General features: G+C 38.6%; 1 protein-coding gene across 1 annotated transcript; it reads left to right on the forward strand.

Annotated features, from left to right (window-relative positions):
• Nucleotides 1–10469: 10469 nt before the first annotated feature.
• LOC308391123 (leucine-rich repeat-containing protein 51-like) lies at nucleotides 10470–12577 on the forward strand (the record flags this gene model as incomplete). Its single annotated transcript, XM_080873589.1, has 4 exons — nucleotides 10470–10521; nucleotides 10976–11181; nucleotides 11421–11569; nucleotides 12451–12577. 4 exons carry the CDS (start codon nucleotides 10470–10472, stop codon nucleotides 12575–12577), a joined length of 534 nt encoding a protein of 177 aa, XP_080729715.1.
• Nucleotides 12578–20679: the final 8102 nt, after the last annotated feature.

Consider the following 20679-nt stretch of genomic DNA (forward strand, 5'->3'; position numbering starts at 1 on the left):
AAAACCATAAATTTCACACCCGAGCCTCAACTCTTGCGGCCGGGTACCAAACGACTCACGGACCAGTACCAGTCCATGGCCCAGGGGTTGGGGACCACTGTCTTAAGCCACCGCCTCTGTTCAAAGATGGTTGTTCACAGTGGACATAGATGGCTTCTTTCACTCCTTTTTCAAACCATCTGTCTTCTCTGTCCAAAATGTGAACATTGGCGTCCTCGAAAGAGTGACCGTTGTCCTTTAGATGCAGATGGTCCTTGCTAAGCTGTTCAGCATACACTACGTTCTTGTTGTGCACTGAACTTTTAAAAGTGCTACATGTTATAAACTTGTGTTAATATTCAAATAATATTCCGTTCTAAGAACACGGACTCATGATCCCTCTTAAAACAATTATTTGAGTTTGACTATAAGTATAATTATGTATATTTAATATATATATAAAGTATAATTACACACTTTTTGAGGCTTCTTCTTGGAATGTTTTGTCCTACATCCTTGCACCCACTTGCCAAGCTTCCTTTTCACTCTAGGGTTTTTCTCTTAATGAAGATATATTTAGGCAGGTAGCTGAACAGAGCTGCAGTTCTATCACACGAATGATGCTTTCATCCTAATCTGTATAAGCATACCGCAGCGTACGCAGTACTTCATTTTTACTCCTGGGAATTATGATTTTTGCCTTTGTTGGGTTTTATTTTTATAATTAAGATCTCAGTTTGGAGATGAAATTCCAGGTCTGTCTATTTTAAATCCAAAACCTTACAGGCAGAGAAACTTTTTTTATTCTTGAGATGCGCTCTTTTGAAGTTCCCCATCAACTTTTTTTTTCACTTTCTCAGTTACACCAGCCATTCTCTAAAGTACTTGCCACAACCCGACTAATATTGGTTTTAAGTGTCAGCATTCGTAAAGATCTTTTTTGTTTGTATGTTGAAATTTCGTAGTATAATGTTGGTACCAATTTGTGTAAGCCTTGGCTGAATCTCACATAGGAGTTGAATTGTGTTTCTTTTATCAGTATACATGATAAATTCAGTCTAAAGTGATTCCTCAGTAGACCTCCGCTAAAGTTTAAAACACTGAGTATGCATTTGCAACAATTAAGCCCTTGGGAGTTTACACAATTTCGTGTTTTTGTCTAACATGAAAATATTCTGATAAAAAGAGCGACTACACATTAGTCTGTGAGATTACTTACCAATTTCTTACTAAAACAACACAAATGCTGATATGTAAGGGGCTTTGTGAGGTTGGGTTAAGGTATAACTGGTACACAATACAAAGAAAAAATGTTATGCTCCTGGTAACGAAAGTGAATATAACTTTCATTACCAGGAGCAACAATATAACCAAATTCATAAGATTTTGGGAGCAGCAGAAGCCAAGAGGGTGGATAACACTGTTAAAACAACAATCTGGTTTTATTTAGTTGTTGTTCAGATCAGCAACATGAAACGTTCTACACTGTGTTACAATCAGTAAACTCTAAGAAAAAACCCAACTGTGCACACATATGAGAAATCAGAGTGCACCTTTTTAAGGTCACTTTGATCCATTTCATATTGCTGGTTGATCTGAAGCAGGTGGTTAGTGTGAAACCAATACACTTATCTGTGTTAGAGTACACTTTCTTCTACTGCACTTACTGCAGGCTGTAAAGTTCAGTTCCTTTTGGGCTGGGGCTTGTCATCCACTACAAATGGAAAGTTATCAATCTTCTGTGGGTCTCTGGAAGGTCTGCAGAAACTCAAACTTTGTCATGTCTGTCTTCTGAACTTCAACTGAAAGAAAAACTGACCTAGACAATTAATGTTTACAAGTTTACCCATGAACATTAGCTTAAATGATAAGGCTTAAATGTAATTAGCTCTTTGCTCCTTTTCTAAGTGAGTTGTACAACCATGACATGCAAACCTCCATGATGCATAGCAATCTCATCCTGAAGCGTCATGGAAAATTAATTAATTTCAGAGAATGAATCCATGCAGCTCATTTAAGGCGGTATAATTATCCCTTTGTGTACCCTTAATCACAAAAAATGCTAGTAAGGCAGTTTTAAACAGGAGAAGTATACGAAATACTGAAATACAGAACAAGTGTCTGTCTTATTTTTGCTTCATTACATTACAAAGACTCTTTTTGTGCAGCAAAAATACTTAGTGTGAGTGAATGTAGTTTTGTGATTCACTAATTAGACTTTCACTTAGCATCATCTAACTTCATCACATGGATAAATTAAGCAGTTTTTAGCATATTGGCTAGCAATCATGTTTATTAAACATTACTTATATGCTAAATCAAGCAGTCAAAAATTTAGCTTATTAGCTAGTGAGCTTGTTTGTTAAAAGCTTCTTACCCGGGAAAAGTTCTGTACATTAGCAGAGAAACAGGCTTCAGGTCTGTAAAGGTTGGAGCAACAAGGATTGCTCTGCTGCTTCAAAAGTGTCAGCATTTCAACGTTTAAGGTTATGTTTATCTGTACATCTACTGGAGCCTACTTAAGCTCACAGTAACAGTATGCTAAAGGCCACGCCTAGCATGGCACGCTAATTTTGAGCAGGTATAAGTTTTAATGTTTAACAGCTTGGCATATAATGTCAGTCTTGCAGTTTACAGAGGTGGACAATCCTCCAGTGAAGATAAATGTTTCACCGATGGTCATTTGACTGTCTTTCAGTATGATTCTGCTAAAACTCACAGGCTGAATTGAGTTTTTCTGAGGTAAGCCATGGGAAAAGAAGGGACAGATTACATTTACTGATGCATATGTTGAAATGTTAGGGGCTTTAGCCTTGACAGTAGACTGCTCTACTTCAAGTTTCACATACTGAACTCTCTGATCTTGCTTGGAAATGATGAGTTATTGAAACAAATTTATTAACTGAACAGTTAGTGGTTCTTCAACCAAGGTTTGTAAAACATCAAAAGGAGGACCGAACAGGATCAGTGTAACATGATTTATTTTTCTGTACCGCAGCACTAGGTTTTCTCAGTTACATGTATTCCAATTATGTAATGAGTTTTGAACAAATCTGTGGTGTAAGTGTCAAAATTGTGGCCTGTGACTGGAGTGCACCTCCCAGCACTGAGGCAGAGCAGATCTTTGAGCAATGCTTTTACTCTTCACAAGCAAACCTCTGGTGGTGCCCTTGACAAAAGCACTTAACCCCACCTGCTCCAGCTGAGCTGTATTGAGCAACTCCCTGAAGTCACTTTGTTAAATTGAATGAGGGTGATACAGGTTGTATTGATAAAAGGGCTCCCAGTGATCTTTAGTTAACAAAAGGTATGAAAAAGACTGAAAGAGATAGTAACAACTTTGTCCAGCTTTTTAGTTTTATCTTTCAGTTGCCCTCTTTGAAATACATGCTTTTTAGCAAGAATCCTTAGCCTACTTAGGTTTTGATCTTCTTAGTTATTCAACACTGGGACTGTAGCCTAATACAACTACTGTCGGCACCTATTTCTCTCTTAAAATATTTCATATTTATGCCATTGACATATACCATTGACAAATCAAGTGATTTAACAAGAATCATCTGCAATGTTCTGCTTATAATAGATAGGTTCTGATATTCATGTAATTTAGATGCCACTTTGACAGGCAGCAACCTTACAGTAGATCTAACTGGGTGTCGTACTGGTTCTACAGCTGTAGAGCCAGTAACACACCTCAAACTGCTACACACCACAAAATCTGCCCGAGGCATTCACCCATCTTCGAAAATCCTAGATCCAAATGCAATCTGGCATCTATGGAAGTCAGAACAAGCCAGATTCAGAGAGCTCCCACCCCGCAAACCTCCACAACATCCAAAACATATTTTGCTACGTTATGGTTTCTCAGACATCACAAGACACACTCTGGGATTTCTTTGCGCAGTCCTGATGAGTCACACGATAGTAACACAGTATTATTACAGATATTTAAAACAGGTAGCTCTTGAAAATGAGACCTCATGTCTCAGTGAGATTTACCTGTATAAATAAAGGTGAAATACAAAAGTAAAAACCACAGAAATGTAGCTGCTTAATGAATACTAATACTTAATCTTCAGACATTGATTACATTTAGCTGCATAACTATATTTATTGAATAACACAAAATAGTAATAGTTAAGAACTGATTGATGGAATAAACAATTATTTATATGGCTTTAAGGCAGGTGTGTCCAACTCCAGGCCTCAAGGGTCGGTGCCCTGCAGGTGTTTTGGTAAAATAGATGCAGTAAAAGAAAAACACTCTGTCATGAACTGATCTCCCCAGATTGCAGATCTCAGTGTTATTGAAACAGCGTGGGATCATCTCAACAGAAAGGAACTGTTCATTTATTTATGTCAGGAAGTAATTCTAGGCAAACAAACACAGTACTATCAGAACTTGAGTTACACTGCCTGCTAAAGCAATAGTGAAGATTCTTTATTTTCTGTTATGTGTTCGTATGTCTCTGATGAAAGCAGTACAACTGACTGGATAACTAATTAGTAGCATCGCTGTATACATCATCCATCTGACTGCCTCACTAATGGACTGATACACTGCTTTACCCACGCTGCCTGTCAAATTGACTGACATGACTGATGCATTGCGTGACTGGTTGAATGACCATCTGACACAGCAGCTTGCTGACAGATATACTAGCTTTCTGACTGACTACACAACTGAGAATTTAAGAGAGTGACTGGCTGTGGAGGCCATTGATGGACTGTCAGTATATTCTTAATAGAAGGTAAGCAGCAAAGTGTGCCCATGCCATGAGAAGCCCGAGTGACCAGTGTGCTAATAGCATGACCTCCTATGTAATACTAAAAGGAGAGGGTGGGGAATAGAGTAAGGGACAGTGACAGAACAAAGGTAAGAATATGCATGAAGAGAAGAAGAAACACATTTATTACATAAGAAGAAAAGGGGAAATTGCGGTGAGAAAATACCCCTCTTTAAGTCTGTTGTTACTGATTCTGAAGGACAGGGACACACAGCTGTTGTTAAGGACAAATAGGAGAGACTGATAAAAAGCAGACAAGGAGAATTAGAAGGTGAAATTGAGAAGATCAGTGCTTTTTAATGTAGAGTAGGGAAGAGACATGGTAAGGGCAAAGCCTGAGCACTGGGGTAGAAAAATTTCATGGAGGTAGAATTTGGAAAAAAGATTCTTTCTATGTCCCTTTAGGCAACACAGAATATTGATTGTATCCATGGTCATTTAATGTGTGTGGTAATGCAGTTGTGTGCCAAGATCGTTGTACTTTTACAGTAACTGTGCACACTCCAGCATTCATTGTGTATGTCTGAATGTGTGTATGTCTTTGTACCCCTGGGCAAAGGGCATAAGTGATGAACTCGCCACTATAAATTTCTCATATTCAGCTATGAATGATGCATTTTGAGTGTGGGATCTATGCACCTCCAGGATAGGATAGCATAGTTTAAGTGTTTGAATACACTGAGAGATGCAGCAAAATCACATTTGCAGTATAGCATAATATCATTTTTAAGCACAAATCTGAAACATTTAAAGTACAAAAAGTAAAAAGAAGTATCAAAGAGAATGGAGTAATTTCAGTGGCTCGGACTTGATGATTACAGCTTTAAAATTAAACATTGTTTTCATAACACTGAAGACAATAAACTGTCGGCACTGTTTTCAGCACAGCATTAGGTGATGCTCATATATTGCTGAAAGGCCAACTTTTGACTGGTACTGCAAAGACCCCAATTAAGCACAGAGCAAACAAACACTAACAGTAACTTAAATACATAGTGCATTGAGTTAGGGGTGGGACTTTCCTCAAATGGATATTTTTTCTTCTGCTGTAACAATAGCTGTTTTCTCTCATGTTTATTGTAACAAGCTTGGATGTATGACTGGCTAAATATATATTCAGTCAAACAGAAGAAAACACAAAAACTAAATAACAGACAGTGTTAAAATTGTTTTGCTTGACCCGCATGGCATCCATTCCCCAGTTTTTTTCCTGCACAGTTAATGTTAAGATAATTAAAATGACATTAACTGTGAGAAAGCTGCTGTTTTGTTGTGCATGCTGAATACGCTGTGGATCACCTTGAATGTCACATGAAGAAATAATCTTGTTTAAATCCATCTCCTTTGTTTTAAATGTTCAAATACGATAGTTAAGAATAAAGCAGGAAGCAAGGATATTCCTCTAATACCATTACCTTTCATCAGGGGACAATGGCAGATGCACTTACGCCGCAGAAGTTGGTATTACACAACAGCGGCTGTGTTTATGCAGGTCTCTTACTGCAGGCTGAAAATGTGCCTGTATTAAGCCGTTCTTCTTGCTTATACCACCTATATAATATGCAGATGCAAGTGCGGAAAGAAATTAAAGGGATACGTGAAACACTAAAGGCTGCCCGAGCTCTACCAATCTTGCAGTCCAAACATTAACAGCACATCGATGCTGAACGATTATGTAAAAACATGCATTATGTTTCAAGCCGCTGTTTTTAAATGAGTCATTTCAGTGCTGTGTGTACAATGTCATAATTGTTGTTTTGTTTGAAGCGGGTGAGCTGAATTGGATGAGGAGTGATGTGGAGTTCTTATATCACTTTGACCTTTGATTTGAACTCTTCAGACCAGAGTGTCCATTCTGTTTCTTTTCTGCTATGTGACTCTTAAGAACACAAGTTCAGCTATCTTACTAAATCTTGATCAGAACCTGGACTTTATTTATTTCATGGTTTTTAGTCATATGCAAGTGTTCAGCTTACATAAATACAGAAATACAGTATACAAGGAAAGAACAGAGTTTTATGTTTCTTGAGCCCAGTACCTTACCTTCGCCTGATATTTCCTCATTCCATATTACACTGATAGCACTTACCCAAACAAGTCTTTAATGGAAAGTTTAAACTAGTTTAGAGCTACTTCAGTTTCACTTGCATCCAGTTCTCCACTTCCAGTACCGCGCTAATGTAAGGTGCTAATAAATGGAAAGAGACTTGGCGACAGCCATCTGCCAAGTTAAGCAGTGGACAATGCAGCTGAGAATAAACAGCTATAAAATACTATACTGCGAAAAAGTCTTAAGGCACCTCCCATTTCTTTATATTTGGCTTGGAAATTTGGAGAGTGGGCACAAGGGTCTAAAGTTAACATTTGCTGTGACCACCTTTATTCTTCAACACAGCATGAACTCTGTTGGGCAAGCTTGCTGTTTCTAAATTTTTGAAGTGGTCTTCAGGAATAGTCCTCCAGGCTTCTTGAAAGACATTTTTTGTCTGCCTTTTGTTCTGTTCTCTGTCAAGATGATCCCACACTGCTTCCCCTGTCTGTTTTCACTAGGTAGTTATGCTTTTGCTCCATTGGCAATGTGTCACAAGCTTTCCAGATGGTATTCCATGATGGATCAAGATTTGACAGTACCTTATTGTGTTATACTTCCATCCATTCCCCAAATCATGACAGAGCCTCTACTGTTTTTTGCAGATAGCCATAGACACTCATTGTTGTACCTGTCTCTTGACCCTTTCTGTACATAGTGATGATAGTTTAAGCTAAAACATTTCAAAGTGGAATTCATCACTCTATAAAGGTCTATGTAATTTGCAACCAATGGATCTGTAAGACCCGTTAAAGTTAATCTCAACTGAACTAAACTGAAGGACTGGATGAATATATATACTCGATATTGTGTAGCTGGATATTTTTCCTCCAACTCGCCAGTTTCCTCAGCTTTTTTAAGCACACACTGCTCACCTTGTGCAAAATTATTGAATAGTAGCTCCATTAGAATCACCTCATTAATAAACATTAACAAAGAAAAAAACACATTCCTCTGCCAATGTCCAAAGAACGACTTTGAGAGATTTTCAGAAAGCCTGGAGAACTTTTGCTCAAACTACAGTGTATAAAGAAATAAGGAGTGGCTCAAGAGTTTTGCACAGTACTCTATATTGATTATCCTGAGGTCTATAGCCTACAGTGTTACGGTGCCCTCATGAATATTCAATCCCTTCAAACCACTGCTGTTCAGATTTTTCAGCTTCCTACTGTGTGCGGCTGAATGGACTCACTGTAGTACATGGGTATTAAGCACATCACTCATGGCCGTTGCAGGGAGGAAAGAAGTCCAGATTTTTCCATCTGGTCTCCTGCTTGATGTTTTATTCATCTGAATGACCCTGTTTCCTGATCTATGATCTTAAGAGACTCAGCCACACACACACCAATGACACCACCCTCCCACATGCTTATACGCAATTTATCAGTGAGACATAAATTTGAAGATCACCTTAAACATTAGATGAACCATGCGGCTTGTAAATAAACACTCGATATCTCCTTTACATACCTCACATACTCTGACTTCCAAAACATTTGTTCAAACCCATCCTGATTCCAGCCTCTGTCTGAGTCTCTGTCTGTGTCCTTCACTATGGCTCACTGTCATTTTCATATCTTATTGAAGGACTGTCCTTACTCTTTCAATGAGGTGCTGTTGTGCTATTAGCGAGGCGTACACAGACACTGACATCTTGAGGGAGCAACAAGGTGAGGAAAATCTCCGGCTGATGGATGTAATTTTCCATGATCACCTCTTCTGTCCTTTGAGTTCTTCTTTGTGAATATGTCCTCCATTTACCCTCTCAAACTCATATTCTGTTTATTTTTCTGTGCTCGTTGGTACATTGTCAGCATAGATGCACAATTCAGGAGAGTTAGAGCATATATATCCCAATAATAGAAATGCAGACAGTGACATATATTCTAGACAGGTGAGTTTTTCCACACCACACACATAATAGGTAAACATGTTTGCATCTGGTTCCGTGGACAACTCACTCACCAGTTCATCTGGACTCCGATGATGGCGTGAGGAAATTGGCATGCCAGGTAAAAGGCATTGATCTTTTCATACGATACAGGGTTGTGCTGTAAGATTTTTGGTCATGACATTCACACGATGTCCAGCTTTTAAAGTTGGGATTGGTACAATACATGATCCAAATATTGGATTGGAGCATTCCTCGACTTCCTGACGGCCTGAAAAACTTGATTCCAGGTTATGATTTAAGTCAAAAGCTCTAACATTGTTATTATGTGCTTTAGCTGACTGACTTGCAATGTAATCAATAATCACATTGTCATGTTTTGGTTGGCAATGTACAGTCCCAATCAAAAGTTTGAGACCACTTGAAAAACGGCAAAAAACGTATTTTGCATAGTTGGATCGTAACAAGGTTCCAAGTAGAGCTTCAACATGCAACAAGAAGAAATGGGAGTGAAGCAAAACATTTTTTTGAGCAATTTGTTGAAAACAACGCTTTATTTAAAAGTTTAGGACCACACCTCCAAAAAACCCTGTAAACCCTGTAAATGAAAACATCTCAGGTGGGATCTGCTTGTCATGCCAGTAACGTTGGAAACCATCAGGACCATCAAGATTAAATTTTTTTTCTCATCAGAGAATAAAACTTCCTTCCACCTTTCAGTGTCCCATGTTTGGTGCTCTCTTGCAAAGTCCAAACGGTCAGTTCTGTGGCTTTCAAGGAGACCTTTGAAGACGTTTTTTGGTTTTGAAGCCCTTCAGTCTCAGATGCTGTCTGATGGTTATGGAGTTGCAGTCGACACCATTAACGGTCGTAATTTGGGTCGAGGATTTCCAATGTCTTGACGGACTGCCAATTGGTTCCTCAGTTCTGGTGAAATCTTTTTGGGTCTTTTACTTGACTTGTTTGTTCCATAACCCCCAGGATCATTTAAGAAATTCCAAATGACTGTCTTACTACTTCCCACCCCATTACCAATGGCGTCCTGCGAGAGACCCTGTTTATGCAGTTCAACAACCTGACAACGTTAAAAACGAAATGTTTTTTGTGCTTTTGCCATCAGAACATCATGACAATGTGAGTACCTGACAGAAATGATGATGAAACCACGTTTTTTTTCACAGATTTGACCTTTTACAAGCATGTGGTTCTAAGTGTTTTACCAACTGGAAAACAACTTGTTTCAGTTTAAGCTTTGTTTTCAATAACTTGCATGGTCAAATAATTGTTTTGTCTCACTCCCATTTCTTCTTGTTGCATGTTGAAGCTCTACTTGGAACCTTGTTAAGATTAACCATGCAAAATATGATATTTTTTGCCATTTTTTTTAAGTGTTCTAAAACTTCTTATTGGGACTGCATTACTGCAGGATAGTATTCTGTGGTTTCCATGCATGCATGTATCTGTAAGAAGTAGAAAGATGAGGTGATCTATAATCAATGTTAGGTCTTCTTCTCTCTCCTTCTAAAATATATATCAATTGAATGCATTCTATATTGTGTGTGTGTTTGTGTATAAACTGCAAATGTTGACTTTTGAATTTCATCGCTAAGCAATATGTTTAATTTTTTTTCTCATGCAACCATGTGTTTTCAGTATTCAGTCACTGCTCTAGGTTTAATCTGGACATTCATTCTGCTGTTGCTGGAGACTTTTTGAACTGAACATGTATAGTCCACCAGTGGATCTTTCTTTTAAAAATCTCAGCAATGTTGCAGGTAGTATATTTTTAAAAATCCTGAAATATAAAGTAGATAATGAAATAGTGTTTACTTTTAAATATATTTCTTCCATTAATAATTATTTAAGTGCTCCTGGGGGGTGAGCTTTTTGGTAGGAAGTATTTTCTAGGACAGCACTTGCTCTTACAAAACCACCTAATTATAGTTAGTGTATCAACTGCTGTTATCAAAATGCATGAATTTAAATACTGCAATGTTTACACACTAGCATAATCTAGTCACACAAACTTGTAACTTATTGTTTTTAAAGCATTTTAAAATAAAATACTTCAAATCACTTCTTATTTCTACAGTATAAAATTCTGTGAACATGACTGCGGTAATCACTTTAATAGAGCGGCTTTAAGCAGCAGAAATAAAACCGCATATAAACAAGTACCAAAGCTGCCCGTATAATGTATCAAGTCTCATTATGTTATGTTTGGTTCAGGTGCATTGGCAGAGCTGCCCCGAAGTCTGCTCCGCCCTTTAACCACAAACTCAAAGGGGAAGTACCTGAGCTGCTCTCTGCGTCTCAGTAATAACAGCCTCACCGACCTTGTTGGCCTCCAGTACACGATCAACCACTTTTTTGCACAACCATCAAAGCTTGGATGGTTGGATCTGTCCTTCAACAAAATCACCTGCATAGAACCTGTAAGAATCATTTTTGTTCTTCTAATAGCTCATTTTCAGTTTTCTATGTCTTCTTCTGAAATTAGCCCCTGTCTTTGATGTATAATTACACACGTCTTATACAAAACATTTGTTCTCCCTGTTTATTTATGAAATGTTTACAATCTACATTTGTTTCCCCAAAATGCAATAAATTCTGATATCTTCGCAAGCTAACCAGCATTTTATTGATTTAAATTTACAACTAAGCCCTGTTACAGGTTTTGTGTGAGCTGAAAGAACTACGTGTGCTGTATCTTCATGGCAACAGCATCTGGAACCTGTCAGAAGTGGACAAGCTGAGAGAGCTCCAGCATCTGCACACAATCACATTGCATGGCAATCTCATAGAAACAAGCAAAGGCTACAGGTGCAAGCTCATTTTCAGCAATTTCACTTAAGACAGACATTCTGTTCTCAGAGCTGATCTGAAGTTGCAGTGTGTGGAGTTATACACAGGCTGGTTCTAGATTGGTTGTAGATAGTTGATAGCAAGAGGCTAGGCCAGAAGCAGAGAAGAAGAAAAGCAAAAAAAAAAAAAAAGAATTAGAAAGAAAAAAATACCCCGACAAAACCTGCTTCATAGATTCATAGATCGTGCGGCATGTTGAGGATAACTCATATGTTGAGTCTAACTTGACAGTTGTTTCAGGGGGCTATGTTTTTTTAATGGGAAATCACAGGTGTGTAAGAGGGAATATTTGATCAGAAATGTAATAACTATTTTAGCAAAGTGGCAAAACAAGAGCTAAAATATTCTTCCTATTAAAGTACAGAATTTACCTAAAGTAGGTAAAGTAAAACTTCCTTTTTATGAAAAATGTCATTAACTGAATATATGTAGTACTGTACCAAGTACCATAATATTCTAGTTTAAACAGTATTTGTAATAACTAATGCACTGAATCTAATCATATATCTTTTGCAACACCTACAGATATAGACAGAGAAATGTCACATTGAGATATGTGATACCTCTGATACCTGCTTATGTCTACATTAGATGTGTCAGGTTATTAGGTTCAATATCTCAGGGATATAGCTTCTTGATTTAATTTTCATCTCACTTCATACTCTCATTTATGTGAAAAATCAGCAAAGTCTGCTTCACAAAGACTTAGACATATCGTCCTTATTTAAAATCAAATGTTAATGCTGATATGAATTTTCATATATGGAAGCACTCAACATGTCCACAGAGCCCTTGGAGTCAAAGCTGACTTTGACGTGTGTGCCTTTTTGTGTGTTTAGGAATTACGTGATTTCTGTATTGCCTCAGCTGAAGACGATGGACTTCAGCGGTGTGACACGAGATGAGCGGGTCATGGCAGATATCTGGCGTTCTCACGGCACCAAAAAAAACCCCCGAGACCATTAAGTGTTTCTGCTGAATAAAAATGGTTGTCCTCTCGTCACCAGCCTGTTTTGTTTTTTTCTCAATTCCCTGCGTCAGATCTTGGTATCCATGTTATTTACAGCTGAGCTAATATCCTGTGAGCATTCTCATTTTTGACCTATGGGCTGTGGCTATGGTCACCCATCTTCCTGCTTGATTACTGCAGTAGTAATTAGGAGGTAATCAGACTCTCGGTGGCCATCGTCACGACATGATGTCACAAACGGCGCACTACTTGTACAAATCTGAACATGCTGATGTGGCCCAGGGGTTATCGGTTGAAGTTAGAATCACTGTGACAGCTCAGACAATGTGAAGGACTGTGGAGCAGGGAAATTATTTTACGGCTATTGCTAAATAATTGTCATCATTACCATTGCATTAATAATATAATCTGGAGTTTATATTGCATTCAGGGGTTGAACAGTGTGTCTTTCAGAAAGGCTAAAAGTAACAGGACAGGAAACAGGCTTGGAGAGTTTTGCAGAAGTGGAAGTTATTTTGAGCCGCAGGCTAAGACGAGGCTTTAACAATGTAACAGATAGCTTTAAGAAGGCCTTAAGCAGTTATGACTATTTTATACACAATGCATATCTGTGCTTATTAAAGAGTTGGAGCTCGGTCAATTAATTGGGGGTCGGAAGCTTTGTTCGGCGCGCTGTTCGGACAATCTATTGTGCAAGTGACTTGGAGCCATAGAAGGAATTGCAATACATGCTTACAAAACACTTATATATCAGATCATTTTATATTAAGCTTTTAAGTAGAGGTTCTTGGTTAAAACATTTATTTAGTAGAAGACATACACATAGTCTCAGTGAGCCTCTGGTCTGGTAAAAGGTCAGAAGTGCAACAGGTGAATTGAGAAAGAGCATTTGAGGACGAGACACAGACAGTAGGTGAAGAGGTGACACAAAGAGCATGTGAGGTCAACACATACACACACATTAGTTAGATTTATTTAGAGGAGAGATTAGTCATGTCTGGTTGTAACTGCAAAAGTGTCTCGGCAAGAAAGAGGAACAATTCACTTTAAGATAAGAACGGAAAATACCAGCCATGAAAATAGAAGATGATCTTCTGGGTTAAAAGTCTGATCTATGTATAAAATGTATCTGTGACGCATGAAGGGGCGTCAGTAAATCAAACCCTGATGCTATAAAATATCTGTTCATGCTTTGATTGAGTCGAGGACTACTGGCTGTCTGCGTACAGAGTGTCTTCCCACACGTGTGTTCATTAAAATCATTGTTTGACCAAGACCTTCTGGACCAAGAGTGGTTTGTACTCTCCCTCCTCAATTTTGAACCTTAACAAGGACCTTGCGTAAAGTCAACTTCAGTGAACTGCGGTTGAACTGTGAAATACAGTTGCTTCCTCTTTTGGGATATTTCATATTGGGAGCACATTCTGTGATTAGACGAGTGTAAAATGAATTTGTTCAACTCAGAAGGGATCCAGCACATTTGGCATGACCCTCGATGGGAATACCTCAGTGAAAACATAGTCCTGACTCCCACCAGTTAAGCTAGAAGATGGGACTGTGATGATATGGGTCTGCATGACGAGTGTTGGGGATATGATATTATAGAGGGCACTTTGAATGCCCAGGGACATACAACACTTTACTGCCCCATGTCCAGAGGTCTATTGGAACAACAATATTCCTACTTGATCACAATCAAAATCACGCTGCTAAAATCACGCAAGAATTAAAAAATAAATCCAAACAATTACCTGACAAAGGAACATTTAAAATGTATAGTTGCAGCTTGTAATCACACCCACCTATATAGCAAATGTGACTTCATTAAATATACATACACATAAGCAAGCTTGAGTCTCTGGTATTGCCATCTGGTCTCGTTAGGGAAGAAATGTGCACCATTTATTAGTTTCTAGGCTGATTTAACTGGCTGTCCTCCAGGCTCTTTTTTGGTATAGATTCATCATTTTCTCTGAAAAACTTTAATTGGTGTGAATTAAATATGCCTGTATCAGCAAACACACCACACGACACAAAAACGGACCAATAAAACCAACACAAATGATATCATCTAAGTTCACATCAAGACTTTGAGGTGCATAACACCTAAACTGATACTTTCCTAAGGGTTTTCTAAACGGAAGTATTTAGGCCCCTGTTTCCTTTGAAACCTGCACTTACATGGTTCTTTTGAAACAGCGTTTAGACCATGTGTCAAACTGTGCAGTGAAGCCAGAATCAATGAATATCTTTCAGTCACGATGGCAGCTGCTCTCAGCAGGATGGCCCGCTTTGTACAGTGCTTGAGGAAACACTTGCATGCACTTTGCAGATTTTGACGACTAGCTATTGCACATCGACTTCCCTTTTTTTGACATTTCGCATGTCGAAAGCTGTAGTGAAATACAATAAACATGTCCCATAAGTCGTCACAGCCATTGTTCGCATTTTTAGAAGCTATGGTCAGTCGGCATAGACGTCTGTCCTGCCCATTTGGTAGAATACACAGTATTCCATTGTACTCTATGAATTCAGAATGGAAAGCGTTAGCTACTCTTGTCATGTTCTCTTTGCTGCAGATGGGAATGGCAGTCAAAGTTTGTTATTTATTAATGATTGTGCAAAAAAAGAATTATAGAAAGCATTAGTGCAAATGTATTAATAAATAACATCCACACTATGAATCTGAAAAACAACATTAGGAAGGGTTGATACAGAAATGAGTGTGGGATCATTTCCTCACGGACATTTTCAGCTGTCACAAAAAGGAGAGCTGTTGTACACTTTTATGGAGAATGGTAGAACTGATATCCTGAAACGTTCTTTGTGTCAGCGGGGTTAAATAAATCTGAGGGAGATGGGGCTCTGCTGCCTCGATAGTGTGGAATGGAGCAGGTGACGTGGGTTGTCTGCAGTTTTTCTTGTATTCAGTGACCTCCTGTTTCTCTCTGACTCCACATTCTGATTCTGGACAGTGATGGTTCCAACCTTGTGGATTATTTTGTTGATCCTTCTGGCATTGATGCTGCCCTCTACCCTCACCCCCACCACTTTGCAGAGAGCAGAAAAGTAGATGACCCTCGCTATCACAGACTGGTAGAGGATCTCCAGCATCTTGCTGCACAGATTGAAGGATCTGAACTTCTTCAGTAAGTAAGGAGTCTGTTTATCCCTTCTTGTACACGGCTTCACTGTCGGTCCTCTGGTCCAATCTGTCATTCAATTGATCACCCAAGTAGCTGTAGCCATGCATCAAATGTCTTTATGTAGTTTTTCTTTCTTTCTTTTCTTACCTTGTTAAGACGTCTGACACAGAGACCTAGCAACATTACTCACTAGAAAAAAGTGTATACCGTTGTAGTAAATAGTTCACAGGTATTTAAAGACAAGTCTTCCACAATGGCAGCTACAACTACAATATGCTAGCAATCAAGGCAACTGCATGGTGATTTTCAACATGGCACTGCACCTCTTTGAGATCAGTTTCACCTTGCAACAGCAAGAAATCACCCACAAAAATGTGTCTGGGAAAACAAATTTTTACTTGGCGGTTACCAGGAGGGTCACTGACTGGTGTTACTGTGTTACAGGCATTCTTGAGCAATCAGTTTCACAGGAACTGTCAGCAACCACTCGCAGCCAATGAGGGAATTATCTTGTTTCCCGAGCAACTAGTGGGTGGTTCCCAGGCCTGCCTCTTGGCCTAACTGAAAAGATCCTAAAACTGGATCTTTTTTTTTTCTGAACAATATCGCAGAGCCAGGTGTATCAAGACATTCACATAGACTCATGCTTGAGTCTATCTGGTTTTCTGTAATTCAAAACTGCATGTGTGCCATGACAGGATGACAGCTTTATGGTGGAAAGATTAGCCAAAAAACTGTCTGGCAAACACCTAATATCAGGAAATTTAAAAGAAAAATAGCTATAGCAAATACACAGGATCTTAAATTAAGTGGGGTTTTCCACTTGTCAATCTCTGATCTGCATGAAGTACATGGCCACCTGCAGAAACCGCATCCGTCCATCACTGTCCAATCTAAGCGCTCTGTGTGGTCAATCTCACCGCAGCCACACATTCACATTGTGAGATAAAAAGCTCTATCTTCTGCACTCCTGTGTGAGGAAACTATCAAAGTCAAAGCTATCATCCCTAAAAGGACCTAACAGAAGTGCACCTAGCACCATGTGGCTTTGATGTGGTCTGAGCAGGCAGGTGACATGCACAAATCCCAGTAATCCGCGACACTAAAACTGTACTGCACCGCTTGATCGTCAGTGACACACTCCCCACTGTGCCTTTCCTCCCACTAGGTGCTGTTGTTCCCTGCTCCCATCAGGAGAAGTGACATCACTAAGGGACGTACTGTGCTTCAACGGATTGTTTTTGTCAAGTCTGAAAGCTCAAGCTAAAACAGACAGTTATATTTTCAGGTGGGGATAAGTGGTGGTGGAGGGTTTGAAGAGTGAGCTGCAGCGTGGGAGTCATAAAAGACAGAGTCCAGAGAGCGTTATTTTATAAGCCCAGATGTGTTTAATAAATCATTTTCCCCCAGACCTAATTAAACACTTACTGCCTAGCCCTGTTAAGCCATTAACATCTGCTCTGCCAAATGAACCAGGAAGAGCTCCAGCACGAGATGAATTTAATGGTGGCAGGAAGAATAAATATAGTGTTCTCTTTCATGTTGCTCCTCTTTTTCTATTTTCTCTCCCCCTTTCTGTGTGGTAATATCTTGCTGTCTGACGTGGTAATTGCCTCAGCATATGCCGCATATATTGCTTAACATTTTTTGAGATTATTTAGATGGAAAATAATGCTGTTTCTGTTATAGAAGTGGATATAGGTTGTAGGAAATATGGGTAATTTTGTTTCATCTGTGTGTCTAAGGGATTCTTTAATAAAGCAATAATCCAAAATAGTTTGTGAGGCTTCTGTTTTGACTTCCTGTTTTATTTTGAAAATCAGCCGTACACGCAGTTCCATTTCTCACCTTTGTTCTATTTTCTGCCCTTTTCTTGTGCCAGTTAATCAATCACCTGCCTACTACTCCCCTGTTGTCCAGTTCCCCTCTCTCTCTGTTCAACGTAGCTGTTGAGCTTTCAGGCCGTCTTCTCATTGTTTGTTCTGTTTACTTGTGTCCCCTTCCCCCCCCCCCCCCCCCCCCCCCCCCTGTTTTACTGTTAGAGAGTAAAAACCAAAGATTTAGCTCTGTGTTGGAAAAATTAAGCCAGTGTGTAAGTACCTAAAAACCTGAATTCTCTCTGATAACCACCAGATAAAAATAGCTGTGGTTGCTAAAGGAATTCCAGTTCTAGAGAAGATGATGGAAAACCAGCTTTCTGTCTTTACCTCCGCAAACACTTTCCTATTGAATTTATGGGTCACTGTTGCCATTTGGGTCATTGAATATTAAAATGAGAAAAAAATAAATGGTCTTTTGGTCATACCATGATTCAGAGTTGACAATTATCTTTCAAACTACATGCTCATTGGCCAACGACTTCATTCATCACAAGTCAAACAGTCATTTCAAGGCTTCAGAATCAAATTTAAGGTTGGTGACGTCATGGTAACCACCTCCAAGTTTTATATTGTCTGTGGTTTCTGATAGACTTCCTCGTGTATAGACTTAGTAAGTTTATCATCTGTACCTCTTCCCTACCTCTTGTTGGGACTGTTTATCTAACAAAGTCCCTGTGCGTGACCCCGGTCTGTTTTGGATTAAAGACTTAAATTTGAGACTTCTCCCACTCTGCTGTGTCAGTCATAGATAATGAAATGCTGTCTGTCTCACAAAATGGTCGATTTTATTAACATATAACACATATCCATCATTAGAATGCATATTTATATGTCTTATTCTGCAAAACCCTATGTGAAGTCTTTCGATATAGAATATTATGAATATAGTGACATTTGAGTTCAGGCCACAAAATCAAGCTTGGCCTTAATAACAACAAATCAACAGGTGCTCTTCTAGAAATGTCATATATGCAGTTGCAAGCCACTTTGCAACCCAGCTCCCCCTGACATGCTGTGTCTGACATAATAAGTGTCACTGATGTCGTCTGTTCTCTGCAGAGGTCTTACCTGCTTGTAATTGCTTCTGGCTTTTCATTGAAGGCTGGAAATGTATGGTGTGTGAAGGAATAGTAATCTTATTTTAACTACGGTAGTTACAATTGAAACGATTAAAAAATGTCTCAGAAAAACATTGGTCCAGTGGTTTTCCCTCACAGTTAAACTTAAAGTTTGTGGACCTTGAAACCTGCGAAGGACAATGATCTGCATTACAGATTATATCCAAGAGATTAAAAGACTCTTTCTCATTTTGTTACAGTATTAAAATGCAAGTTAGCTACTATGTTATGTTGTGGAAGTGTTATATAATGCATCATTTAGGGTGCTAAATGGGGCCAGTTGAAAATCTGTGTAATCCTTTATACACCTGAAAGCTCTATCAGAGGAAAATTATACTGCAAGTTGTGGCAATGCATTAGTTTTCAGCTTTGAGGAAACTTATATTTTAATAAATATACTTGAGTATATCTAAGGCAGTTCAATAATAAACGAGGCAGATCTCATATATCCCCAGTTTTCTGTAGCTTAAACACATAAATCTTGACTTGGGTTTGTTAACTGCAACAAGGCAGCTTTAACTGAGGGCTTTAGAATAGGGAACCCATGTAAGTTTAAACATATTCTGAATTTGAAAGTGTTAACCATAAAAACACTATAAAAAACGTGTGGTCTTGTGTTTAATTATGTAAAAATTCACCACAGTTATTATATGCTGCAGCAAAAACTGAACAATACATATTAAGATCATTTCTAATCAACAATTTCCTTAATACTATATCAAAAGTACTTTAGTACAGTAAAGTAGAGTTTATAATGTTTAATGATAAAACAGCATGCTACTAATATGCACATATCTGTGCCAAATATCTGGGATGGAAATGACAGGTGCAAATATACCACAATGTCTAGTTATGATAATAAAACCCAAAGTGAAAACAGAACAACTGATATGAATGCAACACATCAAATGTACCTGTGGGGCTTCAAAAAAACAAACAAACAAACAAACAAACAAGGTTTTATTTGTACTTTTTTTTGTTCTCACTCACCGAAAAAAACCCATTTTGTTTTCTTTGAGTCTGAGAAAAATGTGAACATTTGTTGCATCATAAAATGTTGACAGAAGCGATTTACTTGAAATTTTAAATCATGATTTAAAATTCTTTACAAGTTGCCTTCTTCATTTTTTTAAATTCAATTCAGTCTTATTTATATAACACCAAATCACAACCACAGGTGCTGTTTATTGTAAGGTAGAGACCCTATTCCAATACAGAAAAAAAAAAAAAAAAAAAGGGGCAGGGATAGCTCAGTAGGTAGAGTGGTGGCCCCATGATTGGAAGGTCGGGGGTTCGACTCCACTGAACGGCTACCCTGAGGTACCCCTGAGCAAGGTACCGTCCCTACACACTGCTCCCCGGGCGCTGCACTGGTGGCTGCCCACTGCTTCACTGGGTGAATGGGTTAAATGCAGAGGAACTATTTCCCTATGGGGACTAACACGCACACTTTAAAAAAAAAAAAAAGATAAAATAGTGAAAACAGGCGAGAGTGGGAAGGAAAAACTCCCTTTTTAGATTCATCAGTATGATTCCATGTGAGTTACTACCATAACTGTTGATAAGCACATTTTTGCATTCAGCTCCCAAAATCTGTGCATTTGCATATCCATGTATGTACAATGTAAACAAAAGAGGAGCCAGTGTTACCTGTGGTCAACTTCTCCACTGGAAATTTTTAACTTGACTTTACTACCAATACAGAAATGGCACAAATTTCAGTTGAAACTGACTTACCTTAAAATAAAGATTATTCATTTTTTGCACGTTTATTTTTCTTCTTCTTTTTTTCTTTTGTTGGTGTTTTCTTCTTGTTTGCTCTGTACCTGTTGCTTTCCTATGTATCAGTGACAGCTACCTGCTTGCATACTATTATCCTCCTTCTCTATGTTCTCTATGTTACTTGTTAAGCACCTTGGCATACTCTTAGGGTTTTTAAGTGTGCTTTATAAAA

This window comes from Rhamphochromis sp. 'chilingali', assembly GCF_963969265.1.
Source record: "Rhamphochromis sp. 'chilingali' genome assembly, chromosome: 22".
Lineage (NCBI taxonomy): Eukaryota > Metazoa > Chordata > Actinopteri > Cichliformes > Cichlidae > Rhamphochromis > Rhamphochromis sp. 'chilingali'.